This window comes from Palaemon carinicauda, chromosome 14 (genome assembly GCF_036898095.1).
Source record: "Palaemon carinicauda isolate YSFRI2023 chromosome 14, ASM3689809v2, whole genome shotgun sequence".
NCBI classification, from domain to species: domain Eukaryota; kingdom Metazoa; phylum Arthropoda; class Malacostraca; order Decapoda; family Palaemonidae; genus Palaemon; species Palaemon carinicauda.
In genome coordinates, this window is record NC_090738.1 from 24,488,047 (window position 1) to 24,507,990 (window position 19,944).

General features: G+C 34.8%; 1 protein-coding gene across 1 annotated transcript in view; it reads right to left on the reverse strand.

Moving 5' to 3' along the window:
- LOC137653490 (uncharacterized) overlaps positions 1-14,992 on the reverse strand; it is a 33,214-nt gene extending 18,222 nt beyond the window's left edge. The window contains exons 1-3 of the mRNA XM_068386935.1: positions 14,758-14,992; positions 6,894-7,055; positions 2,046-2,157 (exon numbers count right to left, since the gene is read on the reverse strand). Coding sequence (XP_068243036.1) covers positions 2,046-2,157; positions 6,894-6,980 — 199 coding nt within the window. The 5' untranslated portion in view covers positions 6,981-7,055; positions 14,758-14,992. The remainder of the gene's footprint in view (positions 1-2,045; positions 2,158-6,893; positions 7,056-14,757) is intronic.
- Positions 14,993-19,944: the final 4,952 nt, after the last annotated feature.

Below are 19,944 nucleotides of genomic sequence, written 5' to 3' on the forward strand. Positions count from 1 at the left end.
TTTCTTATGCGAGGTTGGCGTAGCTGGTTTGGCCATTCTGGGAATTCTCTCGATATTTCCGTGAGAAGTTCCAGCAGGTCTGAATACCGCTATGTTGCTGGCCACCCTGGGGCAACTAGTGTTACTCCCGACTCCCTTGGATGTTCTGCTTCTGTTCAGTGTCTGACTAATAAAACTAATAGCAGGAAGGCGTAGAGGGTTGAGACCATCCAGTGGGTAATGAAATGCATCTTCCATCACTGCAGCTTGCTCTGGGACTGGAGAGCAATTCACCCAAAGTTTGTGGGTCAGGTGGGTGGCAAAAATATCCAAAGAAGGGGAACCCTACAAAGTCACATGTCTCTTCACCACTAGAGGAACCAAAGACAATTCTGAACCAACTATCGTCCCTCGATGGCTCAACTGGTATGCAATGACATTGCTCTTCCCAGAGATAAACCTCGCCGCGAGAGAGAACATGGGACTGTGTCCATTTGAGAATCTATACAGCTTGATTGTATACCAGGAGAAAGTCTACGCACCATATTTGGAAGTTTAGGTCAGCACCATGGAGTTGTCGCTCCTCAATACCACAGATTGACCTGTCAAGTCTTCGTGAAGTAGAGTAACGCTAGTTGCACCACTTCCTTTCCATTAAGTTAATGCGGAAGATCTTGTCTTCCACTGGCCATAGGCTCAAGATCAGTTTCTTTTCCATTTATGTGCCCCATCCCTGGTGAGATACATTTATGAACAGCACAAACTAGGGGGGGAGACTCCTGGAGGGGTGTTCCCGTTAACAGGTTCTCTTCCTTCAATCACCACAGAAAGTCTGATATCACCTCTTGAGGTACTCTTAGCAGGGTTGCAGGATGGTCTGAGGCTTGAGACCATTGGGTCTTCAAGGGCCAAATACACTAACTGCAGATACAATCTCCCCAGGGAGACAAATTTCTCTAACGAGGGGAGGTGACCTAGCAACTTCTGCCACGTCCAGGCAGGTAGGAGGTCCCTTTTCATAAAAGTTGCTAACATAATCCAGAACCTTGTCACTATCTGCAACAGAGAAGGCCTTGGCTTGCACTGATTCTATGTCCATTACCAGATACCTGATGGATTGTTTGGTGATGAGGCTGGACTACTGGAGGTTCAGCTGGATCCCTAACTCATTGCACAGATCCCGTAACAGGTGTGTGTGCTTCATCAGGAGAGCTAGGAATTCTGACAGAGCTATCTGGTTTCAATAAAGGAGGAACTGTTAAGTCTACACCAAAGAGTGGAGATTTAATGGTAACTAACCATCTACATTTCTGGGTTGTATCAGAAAGGGTTTGTTTTATGGTCAAAACACAAGTTGGGATATGCCTCTCAATTATGTTGACCAGATTTTCAGTCAAGAGAACAACAGGCTCAACACTTTTATACAACTGTGACCAATTCAAATGCTAAAGATATCTCAAAATTATATTCCAGCAGTCTGCTTGAGATTTTACATGCATCTCACACGATTAGGACACATCAGGAACAGGCTGCTCAGTCTTCAGTCTTTATTACAATACTAACAAAATCAAGGCATGATCAGACATCCCAACAGGAGAACCATTCTTGTTACGACACCAGGGAAGTCAGTGTATACTATATCCTAGCAGTTACCAGACATGCAAGTAGCTTCACTTATGTTTTACTCACAACCTGATTCATGAGCAAAGTCCAAAACTCTCAAGCCATAGAGATCAGCAGGAGAAACAAAATTCAACTACTCCCTATGGTGAGTGATGAAATCACCAAGCATAAGAGGTATTTCTATCATCATCTTGTATCTTTGTCATAATGGTAAAAATACAATATAAGGTGAAATCAGCCAAGTCTGGATTCCAATAGCGTTAACAAAAAGTAGTTAGGCCCATCACATACTTATGACCTGCATCTCATGACATCTCCAATTATAGCAGGACTTATGAGATGCAGGATACTCAGTCCTAATTAACAATGCCAGACAATTAGAATTAAAAGCAATAAAAAAAAAAGTTATCCTACTTGAAAACAAACTTAACAGTATCTCTCACCTATTTGAGAGACTATATTTCCTCCAACAAAATCTTCGGACCGTCTTTGGTATGATTTTTCAATGTTATCTACATCTACAGAAGCCGCTTCTCCAATATTTCTCTGGACATACTGGAAAGTTACGAACATAAATATAATATATGGTAAGCCTATACATTTATGGTACAAAAAATCATAACTAAAACCTTTTTTTAGTCTACATTACAGCAATATAACTAATAAAAAGGACAAAAAATTTATATATAATCCTACTTGTAATACAATAACTTATTCAATATAAAAATTCACATATTGATGACAAACTATGTAAAGTATTTATTTGTAAATAAAATAAATGTGTGGAGTTTACCTGCAAGTCGCACCCTTTTCAAGGAATGTATATAAAAGTTTTGTAAAACTATTATTAGTAATTGTGAACACTGCTGTACTGTCATGTATAAGTATGTCATGATAATATTCTCATGGCAGTCCTTAATTACTTCAAAGAAAAAAAGAAAGTGTGCTTGCATGTCTTTCCATTAGGAGTTTTATTATAAAATACAGTAATATAATATTTGGTAGGACATTAGAACTTGCATAATTGAATAGATATTTATATATATAGTACAGTATTTTGAATCCCAAATACCTGTACAACTGTCAGAAACCACTATTACCAGAGTTACAGAGCTTAATAAAATGGATTCCTGTTTTCCTTTTATTGTCATAGCACCTGCCATGGAACCCTTCTCCCACCAGACAATTCAGAAAAAAGTGCTGCCCATGATGCTTCCTAGCTTTGGTCGTAAGTTACTTGTTTGAACAAAATAATGGCCTGTTTATATTCTAAAGCTCTTGATAATCTATTTTTCCATATTGTAATAAACAATGATATCAAAGCTTTTCTTTTATTTATCATGTTAATTATTATAGGTTAGGGTAGAAACATGGGTTTGATATATCTATTATGATACAGTAATTGGAAATGGAAGCAAAGTCTAAAGTTAGAACAGATGCTAGAGCACAAAGCTTTCAAGCTACAACTCACCTTTGAACTAGACCCTTTGTTAAGTGTGTATTCAATCATTTGTTAAGTTTGTATATCAATACATTAGTTTTATTAAGTCAATTATACAATATTTTCAAGTACTATGATAGAAATTACATTTATTTAGCTGGTCTTCTGTTTTACCATTTTAAGTCAAGCAACACTGAATTTGGAACGCACTTCAAAATAAATTACAATCCAAACTTTTATAAACTATTGTAAATACTAGCCCATGGAACTAATTCATGAAGCAAGCAAAAATGTCATCTTGCTAGAACACAATTAAAATAACGTTAAAATACTAGCCTAAGTAGCGTGTGTAGCGAAACATAAGCTAGATTCTCTAGTATGACCCATGGTACCACCTAGGAGGAATTGAAGCCATCTTTTTTTTTTCAAAGGCCTATGTCGATAGTTACAGAAAAGCCTTAAGGCCAATCTGGGATGCAGAGTTAAGTGGTAAAAAATGGCATTTTTAGTTTAGTTAGAAATGAAAAAATGGACAAATCTAGAGATAGGGGAAACAAAAAATCCAATATCTTCAACTATTTTGAAAATTTTAACTTAAAACCACTAATTATGTTGCTTATGTTTCCTCTAACAATCAAAATCATTTTATACAAATTAGGTCATTAACAAGGTCACAAGAGGTCATGGACAATTTTTTTACCAGTTTAGAATCCTGGAATAATCGTTGACTGTGGGGTACAAACCTTAAAAAGAGGGATTCTGCTAAACAAAATGGTTTATCGTATTGCTAAAGAGATACAGTACTTAATAATAAATCGTGTTCAATAATCATATAATATGCTTATACATGCGGTGGTGCAAAAAAATCAAGACACTTTTTTTCATTAACTGGGAAATCATAAAAATTAATGGATAGGAGAAATGAAAATCATAACATCAGAACTTTCCAGAATAACTGAACAAATTTCCACTTTTTACTTGCATATGATTCTAATAATTAGAATCTCTTATACAAATTTGGTCCATAGGTCACCAGAGGTCAAGGGGTCACAACTTTTACTGTAGAATATGGACCGAAGCCCACACTATATAGAAAGAAATTACACAAATTGGCAGTTTTATAAGCTACATGGTAAATAGTTACTCGAAAATAAATTTGGTATAAAATATTAAATGATAGAAAGTCAGCCCTCCTTATTCGCAGGGGTTACGCAAGACAGGTGAGAAAAGCAAGATTTCGCAAAAACTTGCTGCCCTAGGGTGGGTTAACTCCAAACCTACCAACTCATTGCCCATTAGCCAATGGGCAATGGGTTGCACAGTCGACTAACACACTAAGTAACCCACGGTACTCTTTATTAGTTTTTCCTTGGTTTCTATCACAGTACAGTATAAGCATTGCGTTAATGAAGGAATATATTTTGGCAAGTGTACAGTAATGTACATGTATAAACGTGTACTACGTACTGGGTAAATTTTGAAAAAATGAAACTAGTTTTAAAATCCCTAGACCAAAGGAAGTTTGTATTCATTGAAAAATTATTGATGAGAGCTTTCCAATAAATAAACATTCTAGGGTTTGTGTAGTCTTGAATGTTTTTGGTGCATAAGAAGTTTTGTTGAATTCACCAAAGGCAGTGAAAAGTGGTAAATTCACCAGTAAAATGCTTATCTTTTACCAGCAATGACAGACAGGAACTGAATCCATTGGCATAGTATATATTCCTATGACAGGATTACAAACAAGAAAGTGGTACTTTGTGTAGCAATTCTGAATAGTACTTATAAAAATAGGCTTTGCTACTTTATATCAAATTTATTCTAGAGTAACTATTTACATGTAGCTTATAAAACTGCCATTTTTTATAACAGAATTTCTTTTTATACACTGTGGGCTTCGGTCCATATTCTACAGTCATTACCCAAATTCAATCAAGAGCAAAAATTGTAACTCATTGACCTCTAGTGACCCACATATGGTCCTAAATTGCATAACAGGTCCTGATTGATAGAATAGAATCATTCACAAGTTAAGAGAAAATTTGTTCAGTTATTCGGAAAAGTTCCAGTTATAAGATTTTCATTTTCCTTACCCATTGATTTCCCAGTTAGTGGAGAATGGGCCAGTTCTTTTTGTACCACCAAAAGGTTAAAAGGTTAAAGATGTCTGGTTAGTTAACCATATTATATGATAAATGTTCTCAGTTTATTGTTATGCAAATCTTTAGCAGTATGATAAACCATTTTATCTAGCATAATTTTTTTAAGGTTTGTACCCCCCACACTCCATAGTCACTCAAATATTTAAACAATGGTAAAAAAAAATTGCCTTCATGACCTCTTGTGACCCAGATAATTACCTAATTTGCATAAAATGGATTTTGATGTTAGAGGGGTTGGCTCAAAGGAAACAATGTCTGGCCATTCGTTAAAACATTCCAAATAATTATGAAGATATTGCATTTTTTCATGTCTCCTACCCCTAAATTTTATTTTTTTCTTTTTTTTTTTGTTTTTTTTTTTTTTTTTACTTCCTAACCAAATTTCAAATGCCATTTTCTACGACTTAGCTTAGGATCCCAGCTTGGCATCAAAAACTTTTCTGTAGCTATGGATATACTGTAGGCCTTTTAAAACTCCATAATGGTATCAACAAGACCAATCTGGTACCATTAAATAAATTATTAAAAACGTAATATGCTCAATTCGGAGATTTTTGCAGTACGATAAGCACGGATACGAAAGACTACAGAAAATGGTATTGAAAATATATATTTTTTTTAATGCGGCCGGAAGGACAGGCAAACCAAAGCACCAGTGTTTTGTGTCATTACCATTCTTGGATTTTGATTACGATAAATAGTTTTTTTCATGGCAATGAATGGCGGAGACAAAATTTAAACAAGTTAAGTATAATTTTCTTGGAAGAGTAGACCTATCCCTGACAGAGACTGCTATTTCAAAAAAGAAAACTGAGCATAACCTTCAGTTATTCAAATATCGTTAAATCTAAATATAATTAGAAACGAGTAGCATATTTAACGTACCGGCAATTCAGTATCCTTTACATAAGTCAATCATAACCTTAAAAGTGGTTCTGCGCGATCATATTGACCCATTCTCAGGATCATACGAGGAGACTGAAATGTTACTATATTTACAACGACATATATTTGAAAACTAAAACTTGTGATCTTTCTGAATACCAAAAGTCAACAATAAGTAACAACAAACCAACGTTGACCTTTCATTCGTATTCAACGTTGGGAAAAAAAGTTAAAACATTCTTACGGTTAACTTAACCATATAACTGGGCGTGGTTTCTTCCTGGTCTGGTCAGGTTTTGCAATGGTCAATGGGCTGAGAACTTTACAGAGTACAAGGAAGTTTTCTTTGTTCGCGCTGTTACAAAATTAACTGAATTTCACGATGAGAAAAAACAGTTGGTGGATAAAAACTGTTGATGGATAGGTATATGTAGAATTGAAGCAATCCTCTACTCTTGGATCTCTAAATGTATTTTATACTTTTAGTTATTGTTTAAATTTTATTATGCTATCCTTTCTTCATTACGAACTTTGGCTAGTAACTTAAAAAGTTGCTGATCTACCGGTTTTACAAGCATTATAATTTGAGCCGATGCCTACTGATTGCTTATGGTAAGAAATATTTAAAAAAACACACGCACACTCAAAATTAACCACAAAAAAATCCCCAATACGAAAGATAATCATGTCAAACATACTTTACCTTCACTGATATAGATTTTTTTTTTTAAGAAAATCGAACTGAGAGTCAAAACATCATATCAAGACAATGATACAAAATTTAAAGGAAAAAATCATTTTACCTGAAGATATATCTGAAGTGAGACTAGAAATGCGACGAATAACAGGAAAATCCCATTGAGAAAGACCGCTCGTCCTGACATCTTCATCCTGGCATTGTCTTTGCCTTCGGTTCAATGCATCGAAAGCATGACATCAGAGTATGAGGCTTCCGCGTTTCTCAACTGAAATGAAAAGAGTCCTTTTAAAATAATATACTTTCAACTTTACCAACAAGCGAACGCAACTGTATGAAGAGAATTGAAACATCTAAAAAGCGAAAAACATATTCCCGATCTTGGCAAGATGGTTTACTCTAATTTTTCCTCAATTATTATTATTATTATTATTATTATTATTATTATTATTATTATTATTATTATTATTATTATTATTATTATTATTATTATTAGCTAAGCTACAACCCTAATTGGAAAAGCAGAATGCCGTAAGCCCAAGGGCTCTAACAGAAAATAACCCGATGAGGAAAGAAAATAAAGAAAAATTATCTACTGGTAAAGTGATTAACAATGAAAATAAAATATTTTAAGAACAGTAACAACATTAAAATAAATCTCTCATATATAAACTATTTAAACTTTTTAAAAAAGAGAGAGAGTAATAAGATAAGAAAGAATTGTGTTCCCAAGTGTTACGTTGAGTAAAAGAACTCTACCCCAAGACAGTGGAACATCATTACACAGAGGCTATGGCACTATCCAAGACTAGAGAACAGTGGTCTGATTTTGGAGCATCCTCCTCCTAGAAGAGCTGCTTACCATAGCTAGTCTCTCTCTTCTACCCTTATCAAGAGTAAAGAAGCCACTGAACAATTACAGTGCAGTAGTTAATCCCTTGAGCGAAGAATAATTGCTTGGTAATCTCAAGTGTTGTATGAGGACTAAGGAGAACATGCAAAGGGAAAATGGGTCGTAACCAGAGGAGGATCCAATATAGTTCTACCTGGTTAGTCAAAGGGTCCAACAACTCTAGCGGTAGTATCTCCCATTCATATTTAGCTTTCAAGTAACTTCAGAATTCCTTCCTCACCTTCAATCTCTTGTGAATGGTCAAATTTTAGAGGCTGGAGCGCTTCTAAAATTTGACCTTTCACAAGAGATTAACAAGGGGTTTACTGACAGATGCAGATTCCAATACTTTACCCGAGAATCGAGATTGTAGTGTTGCACTATGCATGCCACGTTTCTCATATATGTTGAGATTGTATTGATTTTATAAATACGTAATATTTTGAAATATTCCGGAGTAATTCAAGCTAGTTTTTGTAATAAACAGACCTATGCTTGTCATGAAATTTTCCTTGGAATAGAAGTTTGGCGAGCACATAAATGACTTTTGATCCCACAAAACCCTCACGACGGCCTGGTTTGAGTATAGGGTCTACTCGATAGGGCCTTGGTATAGTACCACCTAAGCCAAGGCTAAATACTAACACCCTGAGGCAGTTTACAACCTAAAAGGCCCCCTTTCCAATATTTAAAGAACAAATTCAAAGTCGCAGGTAGAAGCAAAATTGGCCCAAGGATGTTAGTTTGCAGTATTTAGACCCCATGAAATACCACCCGTCCTCATAAATCTTAACTGCATCTTACGACTTTACATATCATTTGGTTTGAATGAAAACCATTTTAAGCTATTGAATTGGCCAAGTTATGAACGTAAGTAAAGCTCGATGGTAATTATTCAGATATGGTTATCTTTATTAATATCAAGGAAGACTTTTGTGCGTGCAAGAAACAATGGAAAATATATACAACTGTTCGATTGACTTTTCACAAAACCACGAAACTAATTCATTCTGAATTAGCAATACCTCGGGAACAATTTGATTGAATACGTACGTACTCCCTCGATGAAAGTCGTTTACAAATAACTAAAAACAAAAAAATGAGGGTCCTGTTTTAAAAGAAAACTTTACTAAACTAAATAACTAAACCTCATACGTATAACTTGGGAAATACAACCGAGTTACTTGAGTGAAACTTTATAAAAATACTCTAAAGTTACCTGGCACGATTTGCTAAATTGCAGTGGACAAAGAATATACTATGGTCTTATCTCGTAAGGATACACGTTTTCATCGTCTAACCTCGGCAATGACCTTCGCTTTGTTGGAACAGTTTCTTTTCTCAGTATCTCAGTCGACTATTCTCAAACGAATAAACATACCAGGCACCTCAACGCACAATAACAGTTTTCAATCAATTGATTAACTGTTCTGCGGATAAAAAGTTTGTTTTTTCAGGTGACAGGCCTAATTGCTTTTAAGTCGGGTGCAAGTTTAAAGAAAAAGTCTTTAAAGCATTGGAAAAATAAGACGAGATCAGTTTTGTTCAATTAAAATCCACAGACATTCATTAATTTGTAGATCTGTTAAACAATTATAAGAGAGGGAGGAGCTTCTAGCTGCTCTAGCATATACATACATCTGATAACCATACCAAAAATATGCATATGCAGAAATTCAGTGTTCTTATTACTGTTATTAGAGTAACTACTATTGTAATATGTATAAAAAAACAAAATGCTTCTCTTACAAGTGATAAACCATCAATGGATGATTAGGCAAAGACATTTAATCTGGTCTGTATTAGCAAAAAAAAATCATGCTCTTCGTATCGCATGGTGGAAAAAAAAATTAAGCCAAATTATAATTCACAAAATTGTCGTGACATGGATTAAATAAGGACTGATTTTGGCTTATCACGTAACAATCACACAACCTGCCGAACAACTCTAGAAGTGTACAGTATAACAGGCTTACTAATTCTCATAAAATGCATTATTTTTTTATAATGCTAATTACGGTGAAATACCGAGACTGTTGCACCAACTCTTAATCATCGCTAGTTCCTTTATTATAAAACTGAAAAAAGAAAGAAATAAATAATAAAACTATCTTGAAGCGAAGTAGTTCGTTACGCTATTCGATTACCCAAGGTCCTTTAATATTTAAAGGACCTTGCAATTACCCTTGAAGGTCATTTAGTCCAAACACAAAAAGCTATACTTTCTGGTGACCTTGAGTTTAAGAGATGGTCAGTCAGTCCTACATCCCAAAGTCGTCTAGTTATATTTTTTTCAGTTAAAACTTTCTCTCATTAACGGACAAATTACGAATCTATTATTTCATCTACAGAGTTTTTCTTTGATATAAGCCATGGCAATCTCTCTTGTCCCCATGTCACTTGCTTAAGTAAATGCAAACTGACCCAGCCTTCTTTGTCAACGCACATCACAACATTTAATCCGTAACCCTTTTACTTTACAGTAAGCGATGTCACAAGACGACAACAAGCGAGTGTCTATCCCTTCATAGATAATTCTAAAACAGCCTTTGGCATCACGTACCTGGTATGCTTTGAGAAGAGATACAAAGCGCTATTGATAACGTTTCGCGTCTGCTTGTGGCTGTCGTTACCGATCCTCCTTTCATTGGTTTGATAAACAATCCGTTTTATTCAATTCTATTCATGCCAGCCTTTAGTCTAATCTTCATGATTTTTCATCTATATCAAAAACAAATTCACATGACAGAGCACAATCAAGACTAATTTTAAATCTCACAATATAAAATTAAAATAGAATTCACCAAATACTGTATGATAAGCATTTTTCCACTATTAATGACATGAATATACTTATCCACGAAACTAATGTATAGCCGAGTTGGGCATCATTCTTTGTTTAAGTTTCATGAAAAGAAAATAGATAAAGGATTGGAATTATTGTAAACAATTTGTGGCCCTTTGTCTAAATAGTACAGTTGTGTATGTTTCGTTGTTTCCATTATCCCTTTCGTTAGGCTATATAAAAACAAATGAAGTCTCTATGAACAACCGGATATTCTGGCATATGTACAGATCTTATGAAGATTATTCAGACCTTACACCCATTGGATATTGAAAAAATTGATTATTCGTCATAAACAAAACGAAATTAAATTAAATTACGAGTAACCATCTGTACGAGAGAGAGAGAGAGAGAGAGAGAGAGAGAGAGAGAGAGAGAGAGAGAGAGAGAGAGAGAGAGAGAGAGATTATGTAAAGAGTACAATATCAAGTTAATGAAATATTGAGTTGCACTTCAAAATAAGGAAGCAACTTAACCGTTTAATTAACATGCGCATCCTCTGAAGTTACCAAAACAGATCAAGGTAAGCTAGTCCCTGAGGGCTTCCTCGTCCGTTGGAACCGATTGCATCCGACTTATTTCAGGAAGACAATAGACTACTAGGTAAGCAAAAGTAGCATCATACTCTAATTGAGAAGCGATAAACAACTCACTTGTTTTGATGTTTTGGGTTATAAGCAATAATTCGACATAAAATAAGGCTATACTTAGGTAAGAGTAAACGTAACAATAAAACCATTATGTAGCTCAGTGGCTTTCACCACGCTCAAAGAGCTAATACTAAGACAGTAAAGCCCTTTGGCTAACTAAAGTAAGTGCTAAAGTTCTGTATCCCAGAGAGAAAACTTGATCATGTTTCCAGTCAATCGACTGGGTGGGTCGCAGGATGAGCGGAAACTGGCTAAAAGTCTCATCTATATCTCCTTAGACTATTTTTAAATGGAAAAAGTCTATAGCTAGAATGACATACTACTCTAAAAACAAATGCCACATGCCTCTATCTACTTAACCAGAAATATTTTGTTGGACAAAATTACCTAACACTTGCCTGAGATAATTCACACATTTTTTCTTGCAGCTAAAGCGAGGCTTGTATCTAATAAACAAATAGTATTTTTTTCCCCTAAGATACTAGGCCCGTCTCTTAAAATTGCTCTTACATTCAGGATACTTCTTCCTCTTCTCAAAATCCCCGACCGTATCCTATTTCCAGGCCCTTTTTCTAATGTATGGTGGCAGCTTTTTAGAGAATATTTTTTAGGCTTTAAGTATTCTTAATTTCACAACCATCTGTATTTCCCATACTTTTATTATCGGTTCCCACAAGGTTGGGCCATTAGCACTACTTTCTCATTTTGCTCTCTTCCTACCACGTCCCTGGTCTACACATGTTCCTTATGGAATGGTGTCCGGCCATCAACCTTTGGCATTAATTAATCACTTGTGGATATGACATTTCCTTCGTTATTTCCATATTCCACATTTGCTCATATGAAAAAGAACATAACTGTTTCCATGGCCGAAAAGTAAAACGTTGTATGCACGTTAAATATTATTCGTAAAGAGATAGCGCTAACATGGAACAAGCCAAAATGGCCGAGAAGCTGCTAAAGTACTACTTACAATTCCCACAAATAAAAGCAAATAAATAAAAAAAAAATAACAACCGAGAGAACTTACAAAATATTTGGCACATAAGAGGAAACAAGCAACGAAGAATTTTGTGCAATTAAATTACCAAATGGTGAGGTGATGATGCCGTGTATAGTAATAAGACAATAGTTCACAGAAGAAAAAAACAATAGCATTCTGTGTAGTTTGCGGAAACATCAGGACTGGAAAAAAACAATAGCATTCGGTGTGGTTTGCGGAAACACCAGGCCAGATAAGTAATTCCCTGGAGCCCTTTATCATGAATAACAATAACAACAACAACAATAATAATAATAATAATAATAATAATAATAATAATAATAATAATAATAGTAGTAGTAGTAAAACAATCTACGTATGATAATCGGGCGGTGCAGTAAAAGCCTTTCTGAATTGATATCTAACACTTACAGTGCATGACACGTCGTTTGCCAACTGTGTGTAACTGATAAAAGGAAACATACCTTTAAAATTTCTTATCTTATCGTTATTAACGATTCTCATATCTGAGTGTGCTTTCTGGTTTGCCAATCCATTCTTTCTTTCTTTGTACACTAACTACAAATGAATGTGCTGTCTTTCACGGTCCAATTAATACTATTCTGATACTACAAATAGAGAGAGAGAGAGAGAGAGAGAGAGAGAGAGAGAGAGAGAGAGAGAGAGAGAGAGAGAGAGAGAGAGAGAGAGAGAGTGAGTTCATATAAGGATTGAAATTCAGGGTAAAAAAACAAAATAACTATTCCAAGTCAAGCGCAAAAATGCTTAAGGCGGATATTAACACGTCACTGGGAGGAAACTTCTAAAGTAAAACAAAACTAGAGACGACAAATCTACTCAAAGGACATCTATATTATCACCCTTGAAGTATTACCAATACCACTGCTTGGCAAGAGGCTTGGCTCGAGGTGCAGGTGGAAGTATTACATTGACGTTGATTAGATAAACACTTTGGAGTACCGCAGGAAAAGGACCACAATGGGTGCCATGAATCGGGAGCAATAATTCGGATAACCCACTCCCATCCGAGCCAAAGCGGGTACAACTTTCTAACTTACAGTTATGGTGATTTAAGAATTGCTTGTTAGCTCTGTTAAGAATTCTCAATATACATATATTAATGAAGAAAATTGCAGGGCAAATTTACATGCATTGTAAACAGGGTAATTATAGTCTTTAAAATTTATGACTTATTTTTTTTATTTGCCAATTGTAAGGAATCAGTCTGGGCAATTATCTCTTCAAGTAAATGTAAGGATGACCAAAAACGTATCTATTCTCGGAATCTATAAATCTCGCTCGAACTCTGACATTTCCATGAAATCTTGCGGGAACTTTTCTACCTGACTTAGAGACTTGAACAAATGAATAAAATAACTTGGCACATGAATGGGTGCAGAATTAACTTTTGTCATATTTCGTCTGAAAAGGCCATAATTATTTACATACAAGATGCAAACAAACAGGAACAAAATAACTAGCAGCAATGAGAAAAGTAGAAACGTAAGGCAGAACTGGTGTGACCCACAAACACGAAGATGATAATCACTCGAGGAAAGTTTCACAAGCAAGAGCTCCAGGAAGAAACTAGGTTAGATGTCAAGCATTGCATAGCGCTTAATCAATTAAGGCGCCGTACTGAACGGTTTTACATTAGCACAAATAGACGTATACACATGCATATGTAATTTAAGCAATTATGTTTACACTGATGTAATGGAGGTGAATAATTATACGTTTAAGTATACACTGATATGTGGTATATGAATATGTAAAAAATATTAGTGTTTATATATACAATATATTAAGTAGTATATGAATATAGTTGCATGGAGAGAGAGAGAGAGAGAGAGAGAGAGAGAGAGAGAGAGATTTCTTAGATGAACATAACTTCCCTGCCTAATTAAGGGGAAATGGGGTTAATTCTATGAATAATTCACGATATTGGGGGTACTATTAATTATTCTACCAACCCACCTTCTCGACAATGGTACATGGGAAACCCACAGCTGGTTTTTCGCCGTTTGAAAGGAAAATAATTAACGATGAGTCAAGTGGCCTCTTCTAGTCTTAACAACTTCCGCTTTACACTCTGGGTTATCTAAAAACTTGGTCACTGGGGAGGGATAAAATGAAAAAAAAATAATAATAAAATTATGATTTCCATCGCTTTCATCATTGTATCCCGTGAAGATACGATTTGTTTCAAGAAAAACATGGAACACAAACTTCAATCCAATAAACACCAAACATGCGTTTAATTACTGGATTACGTAGTAATGGGCCCATCCAACTAACACGGTGTCCATAATAGAAAAAAAAACCAGCCATCTCCCAACAGCTTTAATTGACATCCTCTGATACGCTTCACGTGCATCCGGTTACACGTAAAATCTATATTTTAATCAAAAGAACATGCTAATACTGACACAAAAGTCGATGCAATTACATTCTATAGTACGGTAATTATGCTCATATTGTAAATAAACTATATAATTCCATAACAAGGAAGTAAACCTTTATCCGTTTCATCTCAACAAACAAGCAACATTGCAAAACTCGATTTCACTAGACACTTACGGTTGTTGACCTTCTCCCAAGAGCGTTCTCGAGTTACTGGTTGATACCAGCCAGTCTTGGGGTTTCTCAGAGCTTCTTCCCACTGACAATGGGGGAATAACAGTATTAAGTCAGACACGACCACATAAATACGAACTGAATGTAACAACACGTCTACCGGGGATGAGTGACTTCCACCAACTAACAAAACTACCGAACAGGTAAGACCTCAAGAAGCAGTAAAACAGCTTTCGCCTCAGACCTCATCACGGGATACCTGTCCGCTAGAGTTGAGTTGTCAAGTTCTTAATTTTGGAATTTAGGAACAAGAGTGCAAGACTTTCCAAGTGTCTTTTGATTCGTGCAAAAACGTGAAGGGCTATTGATATAAAAAAGGGATTCACTAATTTATCCTAGCAAATGCCATGCAACTATTTTGAATAATATTTACTGCCTGACAACCGAGTCATTCTACTGCCAGAGAAAACTGATTTAATCAATTTCTCACTAGAAATTTATCGCAAAACATAGGCAGAGAGAAGTTGTGCGAGATACACCGTTCACAAATTAACCTGTAGCTTAAGGATTCTACGTTTTTAATCCGGAACAAACGAATAAATGAAAAATTCTGGTACGCTGTGACGTAGGAAGGAGAGTTAAGATGCCACTTAGCATATAAGGGTTTTATTTTTCCTTGATAATCATGAGGGTCGTCTATCGCGTTAACCTTTTTTTAGTTCTTTGCGGATATAGCACTGTGCCAAAGCTGCCGTATCATATAAGTTCCATCATCTTTTTGTGTGTAAAAATTACTATCTATTACTTATGTATAATGTGCAAAGGGTTACTTCAAAAGGTTTACGTGAAATATGATACCCAGAGCTGAATACATTCTCAATAATTTGTGATGATAAACCTCTACGATTTTATAAGATAAATTTTCAAAGATCTGTCTTTCACTAGGTAACAATAAATTAATAGAGAGAGAGAGAGAGAGAGAGAGAGAGAGAGAGAGAGGGAGAGAGAGAGAGAGAGAGAGAGAGAGAGAGAGAGAATGGTTATTAAAATGGCATGTTAACTGTACGAATGCTCGAATTAAATCCCTTTTATGTTGTCTAGCATCATCTCACCCCTTTCCCAGTGGATCAAATATCATATCACACATGGCACGTTTGTAAATAGAAAACTAGACGCATAAATCCAATCGCCTTTTGGTTAGTAAAAACAATTATGCGCAGCTCAGTAACAATATTTCCAGCTGCTGCCGAGAGAGAGAGAGAGAGAGAGAGAGAGAGAGAGAGAGCGCGTTTTAATCATAAGAGCTATGTTGTTTCATAGGATGCTCACCATAGTCCTAAATCCATGCGTAGAATTAAAGCAAAAAATCTTAACGTCACACTATATAAAAGCCGCGTCACCACATAAACAATACCAGTGACGCAACTGCCATATTTAACGCATGCGCGTTGCAAGGATTTCAAATATAGTTTCTAATGAAGAATTCCTCTTCAAGCACCTCTTCAAGATTTCTCTCCAAGCACCTATTATTATTATATACATTTTTAGTTTCATAACATCTTGTCAAATTTATGCAACTGTAAAAAAATGTATTATCTTTTATTGATTTTAATCATGTATTACGTTACATTCATAAAAATAAAGGTATAGATTATTATTATTATTATTATTATTATTATTATTATTATTATTATTAGCTCAGATGCAATCCTAGTTGGGAAAACAAGATGCTATAAGCCCAAGGACTCCAACAAGGAAAAATAGCCCAGTGAAGAAAGAAAATAAGGAAATAAATAAATGATATAAGAAGTAATCACCAATCTAAAATAAAATGTGAAGAATATTCAACGAGAGAGAGAGAGAGAGAGAGAGAGAGAGAGAGATATTCCTAGTTCACTCTTATGAGACTAAACAAGTTATATTTCAATTCTCCGGAGACTAAATGTTTAAAAAGCAAAGAGAAATTTCTCTCTTTCTTAAACCGAGCAATGTTAACGAAATGTTGATTTGCCAATTAATTTCTCTCTCTCTCTCTCTCTCTCTCTCTCTCTCTCTCTCTCTCGACCTTGAAGCCACCGGTCACTGGGTTTGTGGACAACTGTAAGAGGGTGTACTGTTTCTAAATCGTCGTTATCTTTCTTGTTGCCATCAGCTGTTGGATCGGAGAGCTCATTAAACACCTACTATTCATTTATAGTTACATTTGTGCTTATGAGATGGGATTGCTGTGCCCGGTCGCGGGAATAACTTACAATGCTCATGAAATCTATTTAAATTGACAATAAGAGTATGATTATTAAGCAAGTAAGTTTGAGGGTACACTCAGGCACTCTATTCTATCTAATTTCTATTCCTCTTTTGTTAAAATCTTTATAGTTTATATAGGTAATATTTATTTTAATGTTGCTACTGTTCTTGAAATATTTAATTTTTCGTTGTTTCCTTTCCTCACTAGGCTATTTTCCCTGTTGGGGTCCCTGGGATTATAGCATCCTGCTTTTCAAGCTAGGGTTGTCGTTTAGCAAGTAGTAGTAGTAATAATAATAATAATAATAATAATAATAATAATAATAATAATACCTAAAAAGAACTATTAAATATAATTAAAAATGAGATATCTCACATGAAAATAAAATCATTAAAAGCAGCTATTTAACATGATGCGATAGCCTTATCAACAAACATGTTTTCGATTTTAGTGACTACAAAGAAGCAAAGGTGAGAAATCGCCCAAAATCTTCGGTTTCTCAAGAAAATATAAGATAAATTACAATGCAATAAACTATTAATGGTATACGATATGGCATGAAAATCGTGTAAACTTCATAATCGGTCCTACTAATATGGGAAATGGGACGAATTGGAGCAAGATTTAACTGAAATAGAGTTAAATCATTACTGAAAGTTGTCTGAAATATTAGCCATTTCTTTTTTTTCTCAAATAGGAGTTATGTAAGATATTAATCTTGCAAATACTCAGACCTTTAACATTTGATTAATGCAGCCTAACACTTTCTCCTCTGAATTAGACCTACTGACATAAGCTTGTCGGCACTGTTAAGCGCAACGCCATCTAGCGAGCTAAGAGATGGTTAGGGTTATTAATATGCACAGGAATTTGAACAATGAAACCTAATAGATGCACATTCTTCTCATACAAGAAACACTTTTCTTCTGTACTGCTTTTATTTGATAGGAATAGTTTAATAAGAATTTCCATCCTATTTTTTCGAGTGAATTTCATTGTAAATATCAGCGGTTAGGTTATATTTGGCTAGGATTTATAATAGTTAAAATTTGATTTGACAAGTATAATTTAATGTTTTCAAGAATATGTATAATGATTTTCTACTTTAAATCCATTTTTTTTTTCTGAATCAAGGATGTTGGTTCTCAAGGGAAAACTATGAATGTATATTAATCTGGTTTCTAATCACTTGAAATATGAAAATATAAAATAGATAAAAAATAAATTTACCCCACATGTAACTAAACATATTAACTTAGCTAGGCAAGAAATATATACGTATAATGATTATAACTAATATTCTATGTCACCATGTTAGTCAAATGTCACTATTGTTTACAATTAAAAATTTTGCAGTCATAATTTATAAGTGCAATCTGAAACTGCCCTCAAGTAAAGTTTGCTATTATTCTGTTAATGGTAGCATGTAAAATATTTTTTTCTGTCTTTTACATATTCCAAAATAAATAAGTACTGAATTTTACATTTTAAGCAATTTTGAGTATCTAATTTAAAAATATGCATAACTAATCCCATCTAATACCTATGAAAGCCTATTTTTCTAAGCAAATGACTTCTTTATGGCAATCTCCCCAACTTTCCCTACATTCATTCAAATGAATTACAGTAAAATAAGAAAATAATGTCGAATCTTATCTTACCTTAAGTTTCGGATCTCTCGGTATCATTGGATTGGAGTCGTCGTCGTTGAAGTCGTCGAAGTCGTCGTTGTCACTGGAGTCGTCGCCTCTGTCGCCGAAGTCGTCATGAAGTTGTTACAGCATCAGCATCGTCCTCCTCTATCTCTTCTCTATGATCCCTGTAGGAAGCAACATAACTGGAAATCATTATATAAGATCATCTAGATTCCATCTTGTGAAACATTCTCTTTTGACTATTAAAATAAAGAACATTTCCTTTTCTCTGGGCAGTTTGTAGTAGTTAACGAAAGATGGGAAGAAAACAAAAAGATAAAATTACTCGTAAATCGAAAGTCCCCAACTCTTAAGGAGAGCCCAGCTTATACGTGAAGAGAACATATGTAAATGTTATTGGGCATTTCCATAATGAACTGCTTCCTAATAATAACTTAACAGTCTAATTACGAAGTGGCATTATTATTATTATTATTATTATTATTATTATTATTATTATTATTATTATTATTAGCTAAGCTACAACCCTAGTTGGAAAAGCAAAATTCTATAAGCCCAAGGGCTCCAACAGGGAAAAATAGCCCATTGAGGAGAAGAAACCAGGAAATAAATAAAAGATATAAGAATTAATGAAAAATTTAAATCAATAAAATGAAAATAAAAGGAGTTCATAAGTCAAATTATTTATCATAAAATTAACATAGACTACTATGAGCCGGCTCATGACATCTGGATATGTAAGCATCGCCCTCCAAAGACCAATGTTGGACATTCAACAGGATTCTAATTGAGTGAGAGGTGCCTCAACGAGTGAAATCGTGCGCTCTTCGGCAGGAACGCTTGCATCGTTTATCTATTTCCTTATTTTCTTTCCTCACTGGGCTATTTTTTCCTGTTGGAGCCTTTGGGCTTATAGCATCTTGCTTTTCCAACTAGGGCTGTGGTTTATCTAATAATAATAATAATAATAATAATAATAATAATAATAATAATAATAATAATAATAATAATAATAGTAAAAAAACAAGAACAACAACAAAATCAACGACAATAACAACAATAATGATAATAATAACAACAAAAACAAGAATAACAACAACAACAACAATAATAATAACAATAATAATAATAATGATAAAACAACAACAACACCAATAATAATAATAATAATAATAATATGAGCCTGTTACGTCTCTAACGTCAAAGTGACCTTCACCACTTGACCTTCGGGGCTGGTGGTCTCTGTGACGATGTGTGTGTGTGTGTGTGTGTGTGTGTGTGTGTGTG